The following is a 16789-nucleotide window of genomic DNA, read 5'->3' as shown; positions in this document are numbered from 1 at the left end:
GCAAAAAAGTTTGCAGGGTATGACCACCACCAACATATAGAGTAGTGAGTGAGTAATTATCCTACATACCCCGATTTTACTATATTCCGAGATCCGGATCACGATTCAAGTCTACCTGAGAATCCGAACCACCCTGTGAAGTTGATATATCAAGTTGTGAACCGTGAAAGGGTTGTAATCTCGGTGAAATAGTGTGCGAAACATTTTTCCACAAGTCGAATGCATGTCGGTTCATACTAAGACCATGTCACGGTCAAATATGTGTGTTTTTCTGTCTCCAAGTCAGCTACCCCCACATTGAATGTACAGAGTCGATGCATGTATGAGACTTCAGAACATGAATTTGTAATCCATGATGCTTGTAGTGCCGACCATGATGTTATCCATGATGTATGTAATGTCACACACCTCGTTTACGCGAATACTTGGTATCTATGAACAATCGTGAAGTATACTGGATGTGTAATGTCTTGTTATTTTCATGGAAACATGGGGGTGTAACATGTTTGAATATTGTTCATTGGTTTATCGATTCAGAGTTGATATCCGGATCCGGGTCCTAGTTTAAGTTTTAGAAAATATGATACCGACATCCCGACATCTTTCGAAAACAAAACCGTGGTCAATGCTTAAGAGAACATTTTTACTATTTTTCATTGCCATAAGTCATTCTGGACCGCGAAAACGCATTGTACGATATAGATGAAACTTATGCAAATCCTAGGATACTCATTTTCAAAGTAGCTTAGATCTCGAAATAAGCTCTGACTCGCTATTCTCCTCAAAGCATGGAATTATCACGAGTATCACCTTCGGTCACTGAAGAAAAGTATGAAATTATATCCGAAGCATATTCCTTGACCAGGAATTTTATCATGTACGAACTCGACGGCTCATGCGTTAAGGTAAATACGAAAGCAGAGAGAACCTTACGTCGAGTTGGGGATGAAATGTTCGAGCGACATCGAACTGTCCTAAACGCAGTCTCCAAACGTCTCCGCTATGGTGATGTCGAAGTCAATGAAAAATATAAAGAATATTTACCCGATGAGCGAATGTTCCTGATGATAGCTGATGAAATTTACAAAGATACCAAAGAAAATTGGGGTAGGATTGTCTCCCTTTTTGTGCTCGGTAGCATTCTTGCTCGCAAGAACGAGGATGAACATCACGGGGACCATATAGAAGCTATCATACAGACAGTCGGAAATTACATTGCTAGCAGAAGACTAAAGTGGATTATGAAAAATGGAGGATGGGTAGGTAATTTACATGCTTTGCTTAGGAAATATAAATTATCTTTTAGCATGGATATATAGTGTATCTGCTCTCCAGAGCCCATATCATCTCTCGATGATGAAACTCAGCTTTACCCTCCAATTCGGTTCCCGACACGATAACTTTCCTCCGTACGATCATTAGGGCTTCTATTTTTGTTGCAGGATGGCTTTGTAGGATTCTTTGATAATACCGCTCTCGACTACAATAAAGTTTGGAAGGGACTCGTGTTTGTCGGAATCGGACTGACATCTATAGCAATGGCATTATCAAGATAATGGATGTTCGTATGTTTTGTCTCATGTAATATTTTAAGAATAAAATTCTTCATCGTTTAATCGCATCCATTTTACTGTAGGATGTATACAGTTTCTTCTGAGAATACTTGAAGGATTGCGCCATATGGAAACCTTCTTTATACTTTTAATTTTTTCAAATTTCTACAGATAACGCAGTCGAATACCGACTTTTACGCAAATCTGTTTTGCGTGAACATAACAGAGACCTACACATAGTCAATTTTATTTAAATGCATTGCGACGCTGTCACTTGGCTCTTAATTGGGTTGTTTCATCTGAAAGAACTAATTTTGTCTGTTATAATACTTTATTAGACTTGTATGGCGAGGCGTCTGGTATCGAGAAGCGAGATCGCAAGCAATCATTGAGTCAGTCGTGATGTCTGATTGGGAGTGTCGGCCTCTTATATCCAGCAAGTGTAATGTGCCATATTAGGTCATAAGTATCGCAGGCCCCGCGTGAAGTGTACAAATTTCGATGTTGCGCAAATACCACAAACTTTGCTTGCTTTCAGAGCCGGCAACTAAATGCAAGACAGACTTTACGCAAAAGTTGCTATTCTGAAAATTTTGTCAAGGTAATGGTTTGAAAACTTATACTTGAGCACTCGTACTTCTTGAGAATACCCAAGTAGGTTTTTTGCCTAGATGCACCACATAGTCTCAAGTCCTTATGATATTGGAGTACATCAACTTCATGATAGCTAGACTATTAAACAGTAATATACCTAGAGTACTAACGTTTTACTTACTCGGAAATGACTACTTCTACCTTATTTTAAAGGATACCTCGTTCGAAGCGAAATTGTATGTGGTTTTGGATAACATCCAAGATGTAGGCTCACTTTGAAGGTTACTTCGTAAAACTCAAATATTGCGCAGTGAGAGTTCGCAAATTCTCGAAGTATTTTTGTTATTTTTATTGCGATAAGTCATTCTGCAGCGCGAAAATGTGTCGTAGGATATAGATGAAACTAGCACCACTCATCAAGACCGCTGAAAACAGTACGTTTCAACATTTAGTAGCAGTAAATTTCTAGTAAATTACAAGACGTGATGATTTCTGAGTGAGTTAAAAAGTATTGCAGGTATAATTTAGCTGAAAACCGAATACTCTGAAATAGAAGTAGATGCAGTGTAAATAGTTAATCACTTGATTAAGTTTAGCGCAAGCAGATAAAACCTATACTTGAGTAGTACAAAATGCACGAGTACTTCGCTATCGCCTCCCTGCATGTAATAAGTGCTTTTACCGATACTCGTCGGTTTCAGTTTAGATAGAATTCAGAAACCAAATAATTTCATAAACATAAGCTAATTCAATGAATTTACTCGAATGTACTATGCCGCGCTGATAAGATTAATTATAATATACTTATCATGTTACAGCGATTTTTTCTAGCGTAGAAAATCTGCAAAATGTAGTAAGCAGGCCAAATGAATATATTCGTTGAGTTGAATAAACATAAAAAATACTCTAGACCACTTTATCGATACTTTACAGTTTCAGTTTTAGATAAAATTTGTCCCTTTCACCTATAATTACAACTCCTCGCTATCTAAACATGTTTAGAATATATTATTTGCGATGATACGAACCCGTGAAGTACTCAAGTAGCTTTTCGTAAGATATAGATGAAACTGACAACACTCACCAAGACCGCTGGTCCACTGAAAAAAGTACATTGTAGCAGTAAAGTCCTACTAAAGTACAAGAAGTAATGATTTCCCAGTTAGTTGAAAAGTAAGTATTGAAGGTATAGTTTGCTGGAAAAAGCGAAAAACTCTGAAATCGAAGTAGATGCAGTGTAAATAGCTAATCACTTCATTAAGTATAGCGCAAGCAGGCCAAACCTATACTTGAGTACTGCAACATGTACAAGTACTTCGCTATGTTCTCCCTCCACGTAAAAAAGTGACTAGGTTTTAGACTACTTTATCGGTACTCGACAGTTTTAGATAAAATTTGGTAAGACTTTAAATTTTAAAGTAGTTTGAGCTTACGTTTGTATCACCTTGACAAGTAACATTATCAGACATGAAAATGATACTATCACCTAATATAGAAGTTAACACGCGTCAATGTGCTTCGGAATTCACGAGAAGTATATTCTTGTATACACAATAGTGAAGAGAAACTTTAAAATGTAGTAAGCAGCCCGATGGGTATTCGTTTAGTTGTATAGGCATAAAAAACATTCCCGCGCGCTCTTAAACAAAACACTTCCTAACCCTACCACCTAATACCAAGGCGCGCGGGAATGTTTTTTATGCCTATACAACTAAACGAATACCCATCGGGCTGCTTACTACATTTTAAAGTTTCTCTTCACTATTGTGTATACAAGAATATACTTCTCGTGAATTCCGAAGCACATTGACGCGTGTTAACTTCTATATTAGGTGATAGTATCATTTTCATGTCTGATAATGTTACTTGTCAAGGTGATACAAACGTAAGCTCAAACTACTTTAAAATTTAAAGTCTTACCAAATTTTATCTAAAACTGTCGAGTACCGATAAAGTAGTCTAAAACCTAGTCACTTTTTTACGTGGAGGGAGAACATAGCGAAGTACTTGTACATGTTGCAGTACTCAAGTATAGGTTTGGCCTGCTTGCGCTATACTTAATGAAGTGATTAGCTATTTACACTGCATCTACTTCGATTTCAGAGTTTTTCGCTTTTTCCAGCAAACTATACCTTCAATACTTACTTTTCAACTAACTGGGAAATCATTACTTCTTGTACTTTAGTAGGACTTTACTGCTACAATGTACTTTTTTCAGTGGACCAGCGGTCTTGGTGAGTGTTGTCAGTTTCATCTATATCTTACGAAAAGCTACTTGAGTACTTCACGGGTTCGTATCATCGCAAATAATATATTCTAAACATGTTTAGATAGCGAGGAGTTGTAATTATAGGTGAAAGGGACAAATTTTATCTAAAACTGAAACTGTAAAGTATCGATAAAGTGGTCTAGAGTATTTTTTATGTTTATTCAACTCAACGAATATATTCATTTGGCCTGCTTACTACATTTTGCAGATTTTCTACGCTAGAAAAAATCGCTGTAACATGATAAGTATATTATAATTAATCTTATCAGCGCGGCATAGTACATTCGAGTAAATTCATTGAATTAGCTTATGTTTATGAAATTATTTGGTTTCTGAATTCTATCTAAACTGAAACCGACGAGTATCGGTAAAAGCACTTATTACATGCAGGGAGGCGATAGCGAAGTACTCGTGCATTTTGTACTACTCAAGTATAGGTTTTATCTGCTTGCGCTAAACTTAATCAAGTGATTAACTATTTACACTGCATCTACTTCTATTTCAGAGTATTCGGTTTTCAGCTAAATTATACCTGCAATACTTTTTAACTCACTCAGAAATCATCACGTCTTGTAATTTACTAGAAATTTACTGCTACTAAATGTTGAAACGTACTGTTTTCAGCGGTCTTGATGAGTGGTGCTAGTTTCATCTATATCCTACGACACATTTTCGCGCTGCAGAATGACTTATCGCAATAAAAATAACAAAAATACTTCGAGAATTTGCGAACTCTCACTGCGCAATATTTGAGTTTTACGAAGTAACCTTCAAAGTGAGCCTACATCTTGGATGTTATCCAAAACCACATACAATTTCGCTTCGAACGAGGTATCCTTTAAAATAAGGTAGAAGTAGTCATTTCCGAGTAAGTAAAACGTTAGTACTCTAGGTATATTACTGTTTAATAGTCTAGCTATCATGAAGTTGATGTACTCCAATATCATAAGGACTTGAGACTATGTGGTGCATCTAGGCAAAAAACCTACTTGGGTATTCTCAAGAAGTACGAGTGCTCAAGTATAAGTTTTCAAACCATTACCTTGACAAAATTTTCAGAATAGCAACTTTTGCGTAAAGTCTGTCTTGCATTTAGTTGCCGGCTCTGAAAGCAAGCAAAGTTTGTGGTATTTGCGCAACATCGAAATTTGTACACTTCACGCGGGGCCTGCGATACTTATGACCTAATATGGCACATTACACTTGCTGGATATAAGAGGCCGACACTCCCAATCAGACATCACGACTGACTCAATGATTGCTTGCGATCTCGCTTCTCGATACCAGACGCCTCGCCATACAAGTCTAATAAAGTATTATAACAGACAAAATTAGTTCTTTCAGATGAAACAACCCAATTAAGAGCCAAGTGACAGCGTCGCAATGCATTTAAATAAAATTGACTATGTGTAGGTCTCTGTTATGTTCACGCAAAACAGATTTGCGTAAAAGTCGGTATTCGACTGCGTTATCTGTAGAAATTTGAAAAAATTAAAAGTATAAAGAAGGTTTCCATATGGCGCAATCCTTCAAGTATTCTCAGAAGAAACTGTATACATCCTACAGTAAAATGGATGCGATTAAACGATGAAGAATTTTATTCTTAAAATATTACATGAGACAAAACATACGAACATCCATTATCTTGATAATGCCATTGCTATAGATGTCAGTCCGATTCCGACAAACACGAGTCCCTTCCAAACTTTATTGTAGTCGAGAGCGGTATTATCAAAGAATCCTACAAAGCCATCCTGCAACAAAAATAGAAGCCCTAATGATCGTACGGAGGAAAGTTATCGTGTCGGGAACCGAATTGGAGGGTAAAGCTGAGTTTCATCATCGAGAGATGATATGGGCTCTGGAGAGCAGATACACTATATATCCATGCTAAAAGATAATTTATATTTCCTAAGCAAAGCATGTAAATTACCTACCCATCCTCCATTTTTCATAATCCACTTTAGTCTTCTGCTAGCAATGTAATTTCCGACTGTCTGTATGATAGCTTCTATATGGTCCCCGTGATGTTCATCCTCGTTCTTGCGAGCAAGAATGCTACCGAGCACAAAAAGGGAGACAATCCTACCCCAATTTTCTTTGGTATCTTTGTAAATTTCATCAGCTATCATCAGGAACATTCGCTCATCGGGTAAATATTCTTTATATTTTTCATTGACTTCGACATCACCATAGCGGAGACGTTTGGAGACTGCGTTTAGGACAGTTCGATGTCGCTCGAACATTTCATCCCCAACTCGACGTAAGGTTCTCTCTGCTTTCGTATTTACCTTAACGCATGAGCCGTCGAGTTCGTACATGATAAAATTCCTGGTCAAGGAATATGCTTCGGATATAATTTCATACTTTTCTTCAGTGACCGAAGGTGATACTCGTGATAATTCCATGCTTTGAGGAGAATAGCGAGTCAGAGCTTATTTCGAGATCTAAGCTACTTTGAAAATGAGTATCCTAGGATTTGCATAAGTTTCATCTATATCGTACAATGCGTTTTCGCGGTCCAGAATGACTTATGGCAATGAAAAATAGTAAAAATGTTCTCTTAAGCATTGACCACGGTTTTGTTTTCGAAAGATGTCGGGATGTCGGTATCATATTTTCTAAAACTTAAACTAGGACCCGGATCCGGATATCAACTCTGAATCGATAAACCAATGAACAATATTCAAACATGTTACACCCCCATGTTTCCATGAAAATAACAAGACATTACACATCCAGTATACTTCACGATTGTTCATAGATACCAAGTATTCGCGTAAACGAGGTGTGTGACATTACATACATCATGGATAACATCATGGTCGGCACTACAAGCATCATGGATTACAAATTCATGTTCTGAAGTCTCATACATGCATCGACTCTGTACATTCAATGTGGGGGTAGCTGACTTGGAGACAGAAAAACACACATATTTGACCGTGACATGGTCTTAGTATGAACCGACATGCATTCGACTTGTGGAAAAATGTTTCGCACACTATTTCACCGAGATTACAACCCTTTCACGGTTCACAACTTGATATATCAACTTCACAGGGTGGTTCGGATTCTCAGGTAGACTTGAATCGTGATCCGGATCTCGGAATATAGTAAAATCGGGGTATGTAGGATAATTACTCACTCACTACTCTATATGTTGGTGGTGGTCATACCCTGCAAACTTTTTTGCTGCGAACGTAGTGTTTCACCTTACATCAGTTGGTTCAATGTATGTATCGGGTTGTGAAAACTGTCGCTGTTTTGACTATGTGTCACAATCAATACCAAATACGAGAATTCGTTACTCGCCGAAACGCCGCAGTCAGACATCGTTAACAGCGATTCCGTGTATGGCAATCTTGAGTTCAATTGCGGTTTTGTGATGTTAACCAAGCGGCTGTGTTTCTGCGGTGTGAAGACTGAATTCGTGTTGTTTCCCCGCAAGAGTGCGATGTCTATTTCACACCTAGAGCAATTATAAAACACATCTTCGAAACTTTTGGTCTAGTTCATCCGCTTGCATTTCGAAACGGACCATCACGACAAGACTCTAACCCACCACATCCGTAGTTTCAGTTGATCATATCGAAGAATATCATGTCCATCCGTGTTACCACCCAGAGATTTCGCCATCCTCACACGCTAGTGCTAAGACACAGACAAGACGCGGTGGTGGAAATATTGAAAATGAGAAAGCAGACCTTGGTGTCATTTGATTTGGATTTTACACCCGATGAACCCACCATTCGTACTGCGCATTGGGATGAGGATTCTATCATTGATGTCGAGGGAAAGGAGATGTACAGATTTGTTGGTGTCGTGAATATTCAACGAAAGTCTGGGTATATGGTTGTGCATGGTTCGCGTATTTGACTGTGGAGATATCGCTATACATAACGTGCTGTTCACCGTATCGATAGCACCAACGAATATCTGCGAAAGGGTTGTAATCTCGGTGAAATAGTGTGCGACACATTTTTCCACAAGTCGAATGCATGTCGGTTCATACTAAGACCATGTTACGGTCAAATATGTGTGATTTTCTGTCTCCAAGTCAGCTACCCCTACATTGAATGCACAGAGTCGGTGCATGTATGAGACTTCAGAACATGATAAGTTAGTTAACAATATTTCGAGTCATGGGTATGAATAATTTTTAGAAAACCTAAATATGCCGCATCCAAACTTCGTAAATTTTTTCGATTAGTTTTTTTCGTTTCTATCTATTTTAAAAGACTCAGTGTGGAAGTTTCGAAACTTGCATGAATTGCAAGCTACATAATACAACTAGTTAACACGCGCTGATGTAACTTTCCTCATTTGTATGCATAGCCTACGCGAATTCACTGGATTGAACTTTACTGAATACTCCGCAATGTAAAATTAGTATACACCATACAAAATCCGGATTGTTTAAGTCTTTAGTGTAGCGGAATAGTGTAGTTTTCTAACTACTTTACAAATTCATACGGTTTTTCTTGGTGCGTTCCAGGATAAATGCAATTTTTCACGCTTTTTTATTTTTATTTTTTCATTAAAATTGGAGCTACTGTATATTATTTATCGCCTATATTTAAATTCGGTGTGCTAATGCGTTGAGGTTGAAGCTAAAACATCCTATTTCATGCGGCCAAGAAGTCTAGCACCGCGTAGCCGAATTTAGCATACCGAAAAATATCTACTTTACAAAATTTTCATTTCTTTATGTCCATTAGAGTCGCACCATCTATTTATTTCACGGATAACAAATTACTCCTGCTTTTATCAGAGGATATACTTTCCTAGGGTTTGCCTACTAACAGTACTTAGTTTAGATTAATGAAAAATATAGTGATTGAAAATGATCACTGGATTATAGTTTACAGAAAACTCCACAATTCTATGTGACGTCCTTGCATGCCAACAACCGTCGAACTATTCGCCACCTCATAAACACTTGAGTAGGCCTACATTTGATGCGTGTGGGGAACACCTAGGTAAATTTTCATATGCGTTTAGTTTCCAGCTCTGAAAGCAAGCTTGATCTATGATCAATAGCAACTATTTCAACAAATATTACATACCTATTGATAGATAGCTAAGGCACCATGTCGACCCAAAATTATACCTTTTGCCGTTCATACTTTTATAACCCTTGAAGGGGTAAAATTTGCATTACACTAACTTGCAATTGTGAAGCGGCGTTTCACTGTCGGTTTAATCACCCTTATGAAAACCTAAATATGCCGCATCCAAACTTCGTAAATTTTTTCGATTAGTTTTTTTTCGTTTCTATCTATTTTAAAAGACTCAGTGTGGAAGTTTCGAAACTTGCATGAATTGCAAGCTACATAATACAACTAGTTAACACGCGCTGATGTAACTTTCCTCATTTGTATGCATAGCCTACGCGAATTCACTGGATTGAACTTTACTGAATACTTCGCAATGTAAAATTAGTATACACCATACAAAATCCGGATTGTTTGAGTCTTTAGTGTAGCGGAATAGTGTAGTTTTCTAACTACTTTACAAATTCATACGGTTTTTCTTGGTGCGTTCCAGGATAAATGCAATTTTTCACGCTTTTTTATTTTTATTTTTTCATTAAAATTGGAGCTACTGTATATTATTTATCGCCTATATTTAAATTCGGTGTGCTAATGCGTTGAGGTTGAAGCTAAAACATCCTATTTCATGCGACCAAGAAGTCTAGCACCGCGTAGCCGAATTTAGCATACCGAAAAATATCTACTTTACAAAATTTTCATTTCTTTATGTCCATTAGAGTCGCACCATCTATTTATTTCACGGATAACAAATTACTCCTGCTTTTATCAGAGGATATACTTTCCTAGGGTTTGCCTACTAACAGTACTTAGTTTAGATTAATGAAAAATATAGTGATTGAAAATAGATCACTGGATTATAGTTTACAGAAAACTCCACAATTCTATGTGACGTCCTTGCGTGCCAACAACCATCGAACTATTCGCCACCTCATAAACACTTGAGTAGGCCTACATTTGATGCGTGTGGGGAACACCTAGGTAAATTTTCATATGCGTTTAGTTTCCAGCTCTGAAAGCAAGCTTGGTCTATGATCAATAGCAACTATTTCAACAAATATTACATACCTATTGATAGATAGCTATGGTACCATGTCGACCCAAAATTATACCTTTTGCCGTCCATACTTTTATAACCCTTGAAGGGGTAAAATTTGCATTACCCTAACTTGCAATTGTGAAGCGGCGTTTCACTGTCGGTTTAATCACCCTTATTCTAGTGACATGAAAAGGACTGAATCGTATGAATTGTGGTCACTACAAGAATCGAGCGAAAGCGCTGTTTCACGCCGTCTTGCATCGGTCACGATTAGTTTTACTTTTCAACTAACTTGTTGTCTGTCGTTATATTCATTAGACTCGCTTTCATGCGGCTAATTTGTCCCTATCATTATAACGTCGGTGATCGCGTGCCTGCGGCGAAGGTGTTCGTTTAATTATAGCAACGAGAACCGGATCCCTGCGGCTATTCCGTTGGCATTTTAGTGCCGAGTTAAATACCCTTATACTCGACATGCAAACATTATACAGGTAGCGGTTATACTGCGAGCTGATGAATTCGTCATCTATTCGCCTAGCGTAGTTGTTCATAATCCCGACCTTCCGCTCGTATCGTATATACTACAAGCCAGTGATCGCTACATCAAACAAAACGGTCAGATCGAACGCAAGAACTCGGATCGCAGTGTCGGACGGCAGCAAAGCGGTGTACCTCGAAACATCAACCGATCTGGAGGATTTCAGCTAGTGAATCGATGCAATAACGATCAACGATATCATTGATATGCTCTTTTTTCGAAATAAAATGAACTCGTACACTATACAATGCTATTTCAAGGAGACTGAGTAAAGTGCCAATGTAAGTTTTGACGCGGTAATCATAAGTCGTAAAATGTGGAAACTGCAGAAACCGTAACTTGTACACATAAAATCAAGTTTAAAAAATATGGATGGATGATATTTGTCCTAAATACACATAATACAATATCTGAGAAAAGTATCAAGATGTGGCAATCAATGCAGCGATGATATAGCAATGGATGGATGATGTGGCACTATAGGCGTGGCGCTTGATGATGATGTGGCACAGATGACGTAGCAGATGAATGTACCCTTAGGGTATGAAAATGGGCGTGGCAATTAGGATGACGTGGCGCTCTCTGATTGGCCTGCGTATAACGATACCAGCTACACTACTGACTTCCGAAAAGCATATGATTCAGTAGATCATGATTTTATGCATGCTGCAATCAATAACGCCGGTTTCGAACAAATTTTTCAGGATTTCATAAAAAAGGTATATAAAAATGGAACGGCAACAATCTCGCTGAACGGAATTACAGGAAGGGAAATCAGCATTGAAAAAGGAATCAAACAAGGTGACCCCATATCAATGTTCATCTTTACTCTAATTAAAGAGCCCCTGCTACAGAGACTGAACGCGGAAATAAAAGGGTACAGGCTCACCAGCTACAAAAACAGGATAACTACACCTTCGTATGCTGATGACGTCACCGTGACCCTCGCAAAGGAAGAGGATGCTGAGAGGGCCGTCAAGATAATAGAGCAATTCGGAAAAGCAAGCGCGCTTAGAGATCAACCAAAGGAAGACCATGGCTATCAGCTTTGAGAGGGAAAGAAGCAGAAGGATACCAAAACAAATAAGGTGGGTCAAAAAAGTCGAAATTCTAGGCAACACCATAGCCCACGAGAAGAAGGACGAGGAGAAGCCATGGAGAAAATCGGTGGACACGGCGAAGAAGCTCATGAAAGATCTGGAAAACATGAACTTGAGAAGGTTTGAAAAAATTCAAATAATAAGAACGAATATCCTTCCCCTGTTCACATACATGGCAACAACCTCCAGCTTCCCCTCAACGCAGCGCGCCAGGCTTAAACGCCATCTGATGAGTTTCCTTTTCCATAACCACGATAAGATCGAAGTACGAAAAGATAATACAGCCGAAAATCAACGGAGGCCTCGGCCTGATCGACATCCCAAGGATTGTAGACCTAATACATATAAAGCCGGCTATCCATTACCTGCGTAAGAACGGAGAACCACCAGACACGGAATGTGAAAACCGGCTTGAAAATCAACTCGCCATAACACGCCGCAGGTATGCAAAACACCGATTGACAAACTCCAAGGCACATACCTTTCAGCCGCTACAACATTGGAAGAGGATCAGCGGGAAAATGAAGGAATTACAATTCAACCCAGAGGACATCAACAAAAAGGAAACATACAAAATCACTATGGGCAGGAACCACGCAAAAATTATTCAGGAGATGGCGGGCCCGAACTGGGGCAACATCCAGCACCCGACTCTCACCCACCAGCAGCGAAGACACAACTGGGAGGCCCAACACTATCTGCTACCAACAAGAGATCGTCTATACAAGGTTTGCCGCACGCACGTCACACTGCACCTTCTGTCATAGTAACTTCGAAACTCACACCCACCTCTTTACAGGCTGCAAGGCGATCAAACCTGTAATCAGCATGTTTTTAGATGTATGGACGGAGGTAACTGGGGACGCAAGGCAACCGATAGAACTTCGAACCATCCTAAACATGCACCCGCAACAACCCACTCAAGATGGTAATAAAGTATCCCTGTTGGTACTAATTTCCATTCTTAAACAGGCAGTATGGAAGGCAAGAAATAAGAAAATCCACGGGACGCCTCGAATCGACGCGAAACGGATCAGGGACTCTACGCTGAGAAGAATGGAAAGAAGACCGCGAAACGGGGAGGATGATAGAACGGAGGAAATACTGAAGAAAATCAAAGAGCGGGCGCGCGCGTTGCGATAAAATGTTTCGAAAATTAACTATATTGAAAATTCACTAAGCCATAATTAATCGCGACTGCCCACTTGCGGCCACTCCGAATTTCCCTGCGAGCAGACGCTACCGACACGAAACCATCCCTCTCCGCCAAAAATCCTTCTTGCAACACCCCGTCGATATTAAATGGGCAAATCTCCATGCTTAGACCCGCACACAACTCCATGAATTTAATCCTGTATGTTTTGTTTATGTAATCGCATGTAAAAATATCTGAAAAATTCCGCAACCTCTGGCAATTGTCAGTAAAATTTGTATTCTGCATCTTTCTTTATATTACCACTGTGGCAATATTTACTTATTATTTTCATATGATGCAATAAACTCTTAAAAGTTGGCTCAAAGGAACTCGTGCAATAGATAAGCGATATGACGGATATACAAGGAGGTCAGCCTCCAGGAACGTACGCAGATGCGGCTGGAGGATCACAGCCTGTGGACAGATCATGTAATATTGGAATTAAGCTGCCAAGAATGCCGGACAGGAAGGAATTGATAAGTTTCTTCAATACGGTGGGAATAGTCTTGGAAAATATAGAGGGAATAGTAAGATTCCCAAATGGCCAAATTGATCTCACCTTTCGAGATAGAATAATGGTTACTACTGTCGATAGAAACATGACGAAAATGAAGAGTGAAGGGACACCTCTCCCAGTCCATTGGTTATATGTAACCGAAAATACGGCGGTTTATTTAAGCTATGTCCCCGTTAAAATGACTGATCAGCGAATTGAACAATACTTTATGAATAACAACTTTCCGATCAAAAATATCCTTCACCAGAAAGATGACCTAGGAAAACGAAACGGAGTGAGGAGCATGCTGGTGGGGAAACCACAACTCGACGAAACGCCGATCAAATCGTTCATAAACATAGACGGCTTCAGAATCACGGTCAGATGCAGAGGTCAAATACATACATGCGCCTATTGCGAGGAACCGGGACATTACATGCGCCTATGCCCCAAAAGAACCAAGAAAACCATACGGCCAACAGGAAAAGAGAGGGAAAGACGATACTATGAGGAAACAATGCAAAATAGCATGGAAGGTATGGGAATATATGATAATCCGCTAACCGAAATCCCAAATACCGCAGATCCGCCAAAGGGAGACGCTGAGAAACAGGAAACACCCAATACCATAAAAGGAGATACGCAGGACGAGGCGCCGAGACCAGAGGAGCATGCACCGGAACGACCACCAGTGGGAGACGATGAGCGCGAGACGTCAGCGATGACGATCTTGGACATGTCGGGAAGCAACAGCCAATCAGCGCGAAGGGAAGACGCGAGAGAGGAATGCGATTCCATGAAAGGAAAAGAGAGCGATGATGACGCAGAATCACGAGCCGGAACGAGCGAACAACAGGGCACATCCCAGACGCCCGTATGCAACCTATCGCCGAGCAAGAAAGAGGTGAAAGAAATAGAAAGAGATATGGAAGATATTTTCGCGATATCAGAAAGCTCGGAGGAGGTAAGAAATGAGGATTGGTTTGAACAATCGTCTGATTCCCTTAACAGAGAAAACGACAGTACCAATGAGATGGAAACTAGCCTAAAAAGACCAAGGACAAGTACCGACTCAGGAGATTTTGCAAATCCTATTAGAAGGCATCACAGCTATGCGGGAGAAAAGCAGGCAAAGATAACATGCACAAACTGCGGGAAACCGATATCCTTCCTGGAGAGCCATATGGAATTCCGACGACGGAAGAACGGCTGGAACGGCAATCCAATGCTCTCCAATAGAATAAATCACATGAAGGTGACTAACCAGAAAGCAGATGCCAGCGGAAGATTCCTTCAAATCAGGATACAGACAGGTAGGCCTACCCAAAATCTGACAATAACAAACCTGCACGGTTTTAATAACAGGGCACTAAGAAGGGGTCAGCTAATGCAATTAGCGGCAAGAACAAGCGATACGACCAACCACATCGTAGCCGGGGACTTCAATGGAGTAGACAACGCAAAGCTGGATCGACAACCGACACATACAGCAAAAAACGATGGAGACGCCAGATACAGCAATGCGATAATGCAAACGATGGGAGTGCGTGACCTCTACCGAGCAAAGAACGGAGAGAAGAAGGACTTCACCTTCTTCTACCCCACGGGCATGTCCAGAATAGACAGAATCTATGCCACAAAAGGTAGTTCCACACTGAATTGCAAACATATCGTATGTCCCATTTCAGATCACGACGCAGTAGTCGCAGTAGTAAAAATGGGGAACAGTGAAACCAGAACAACAACCTGGAAGAATAACACCCAAATCTACGAGTCAGAAACCCACAAAACCGAAATGGAACGGATATGGGCCCAGTGGAAAACTCTGTACCCGATCCTATACAACGGCAAATTGGAATGGTGGATCGCAATAAAAGAACGAATTAAACACCTCGCAATCAAACAAGCACGGGAGATGAGGCGACAAAACGAGAAACCGCACAGGGAAAACATACAAGAACTCGAAACAGTAAGAGAAAATGTGATCAAAAAGAACCTTCCATTTTCTGCATACAATAGAATAAAACGAAAACTTTGGAAACTGGAAATGGAAGACCTATAGAAACTACGGAAGGAAGCAAAAGCGGCAGAAGACTCGTTACTCGCTGATAACCCATGAGCAGCAATTTGTCAATCCGCCACGCCGCATTGGAGACCTGAATCTCCACATACGAGAAATTGCCGCGGACATGAAAGATAAGGAAAAAGGAGCTATGGTATCGGTAGATTTTTAAAAAGCCTACGACTCCATAAACCATGATTTCATGTACGGCACCATTAAAAACGCAGGCTTCGGCCCTCTCTTTCAGGGATTCATCCGCAAAATATATGAAAAAAGCACAGCGAAAATATCCCTCAACGGACAAACCAAAGGAAGAATACGCATCGACTCCGGAATAAAACAAGGTGACCCTCTTACAATGCTAATATTCACTATCGTCACAGAGCCGTTTCTACAACGCTTGAGTCAGGAAATAAAGGGACACAGACTGGCGGGCTTCCAAAAACAAACAGTCGTCCTCTCCTACGCTGACGATGTAACGCTGACGCTGGCCGAAGAAAAAGACGCGGAACAAGCAATGCACATTATCCGCAGTTTTGGAGAAGCGAGCGCACTAGAGATAAACGAGGAAAAAACGCAAGCCATAAGCTACGAACGAAAAAAATGGAGGAAAAAATCACACAAAACTATGTGGGTTGAACAACTAACAATTCTCGGTCTCACTGTAACCCAGGATGAAAAGACAACCGGACCGCGATGGAAAAACGCGCTCGACACTGCAGTGGACAAGCTGCAAGAAATGCAAAAAATGAACTTCAAGGCACACGAGAAGATATCACTCATTCGCTCAAACATTTTACCTCTCTTTACATACGCGGCTGCGACATCGAGATTTCCAAAAGGTATGCGTGCTAGGTTAAGAAGAGAGATAATGACTTTTATCTTTGAA

The 16789-nt window shown here is 40.1% G+C and overlaps 3 protein-coding genes across 3 annotated transcripts in view; 1 reads left to right on the top strand and 2 right to left on the bottom strand.

Moving 5' to 3' along the window:
• The window catches only part of LOC145438068 (uncharacterized), a 73687-nt gene that overhangs the window by 25041 nt on the left and 31857 nt on the right, over nt 1–16789 (bottom strand). The window lies entirely within an intron of this gene.
• On the bottom strand, nt 5564–6947 carry LOC145437029 (induced myeloid leukemia cell differentiation protein Mcl-1 homolog). The gene is made up of 2 exons (XM_080314196.1): nt 6354–6947; nt 5564–6170 (listed from the first exon to the last, which is right to left on the bottom strand). The coding sequence occupies exons 1-2, from the start codon at nt 6822–6824 to the stop codon at nt 6057–6059; spliced, it is 585 nt and encodes a 194-aa protein (XP_080170322.1). The 5' UTR covers nt 6825–6947; the 3' UTR covers nt 5564–6056.
• LOC145438062 (uncharacterized) lies at nt 14621–15937 on the top strand. Its single transcript, XM_080315444.1, has 2 exons — nt 14621–15445; nt 15527–15937. The coding sequence occupies exons 1-2, from the start codon at nt 14635–14637 to the stop codon at nt 15898–15900; spliced, it is 1185 nt and encodes a 394-aa protein (XP_080171570.1). The 5' UTR covers nt 14621–14634; the 3' UTR covers nt 15901–15937.

Source organism: Botryllus schlosseri, chromosome 4, assembly GCF_051294905.1.
Source record: "Botryllus schlosseri isolate E-star chromosome 4, Bs_hap1, whole genome shotgun sequence".
Taxonomy (NCBI): Eukaryota; Metazoa; Chordata; class Ascidiacea; order Stolidobranchia; family Styelidae; genus Botryllus; species Botryllus schlosseri.
This window is presented reverse-complemented; position numbering and strand designations above follow the sequence as displayed.

What these genes read in the sequence shown, in the direction of transcription:
- LOC145437029 (XM_080314196.1), bottom strand. Translation starts at nt 6,824, where the DNA reads ATGGAATTATCACGAGTATCACCTTCGGTCACTGAAGAAAAGTATGAA. An exon ending in TTATGAAAAATGGAGGATGG is followed by an intron (nt 6,171 to 6,353) that starts GTAGGTAATTTA and finishes TTTTTGTTGCAG; the next exon opens with GATGGCTTTGTAGGATTCTT.
- LOC145438062 (XM_080315444.1), top strand. Translation starts at nt 14,635, where the DNA reads ATGAAAGGAAAAGAGAGCGATGATGACGCAGAATCACGAGCCGGAACG. An exon ending in CACCTTCTTCTACCCCACGG is followed by an intron (nt 15,446 to 15,526) that starts GCATGTCCAGAA and finishes GTCCCATTTCAG; the next exon opens with ATCACGACGCAGTAGTCGCA.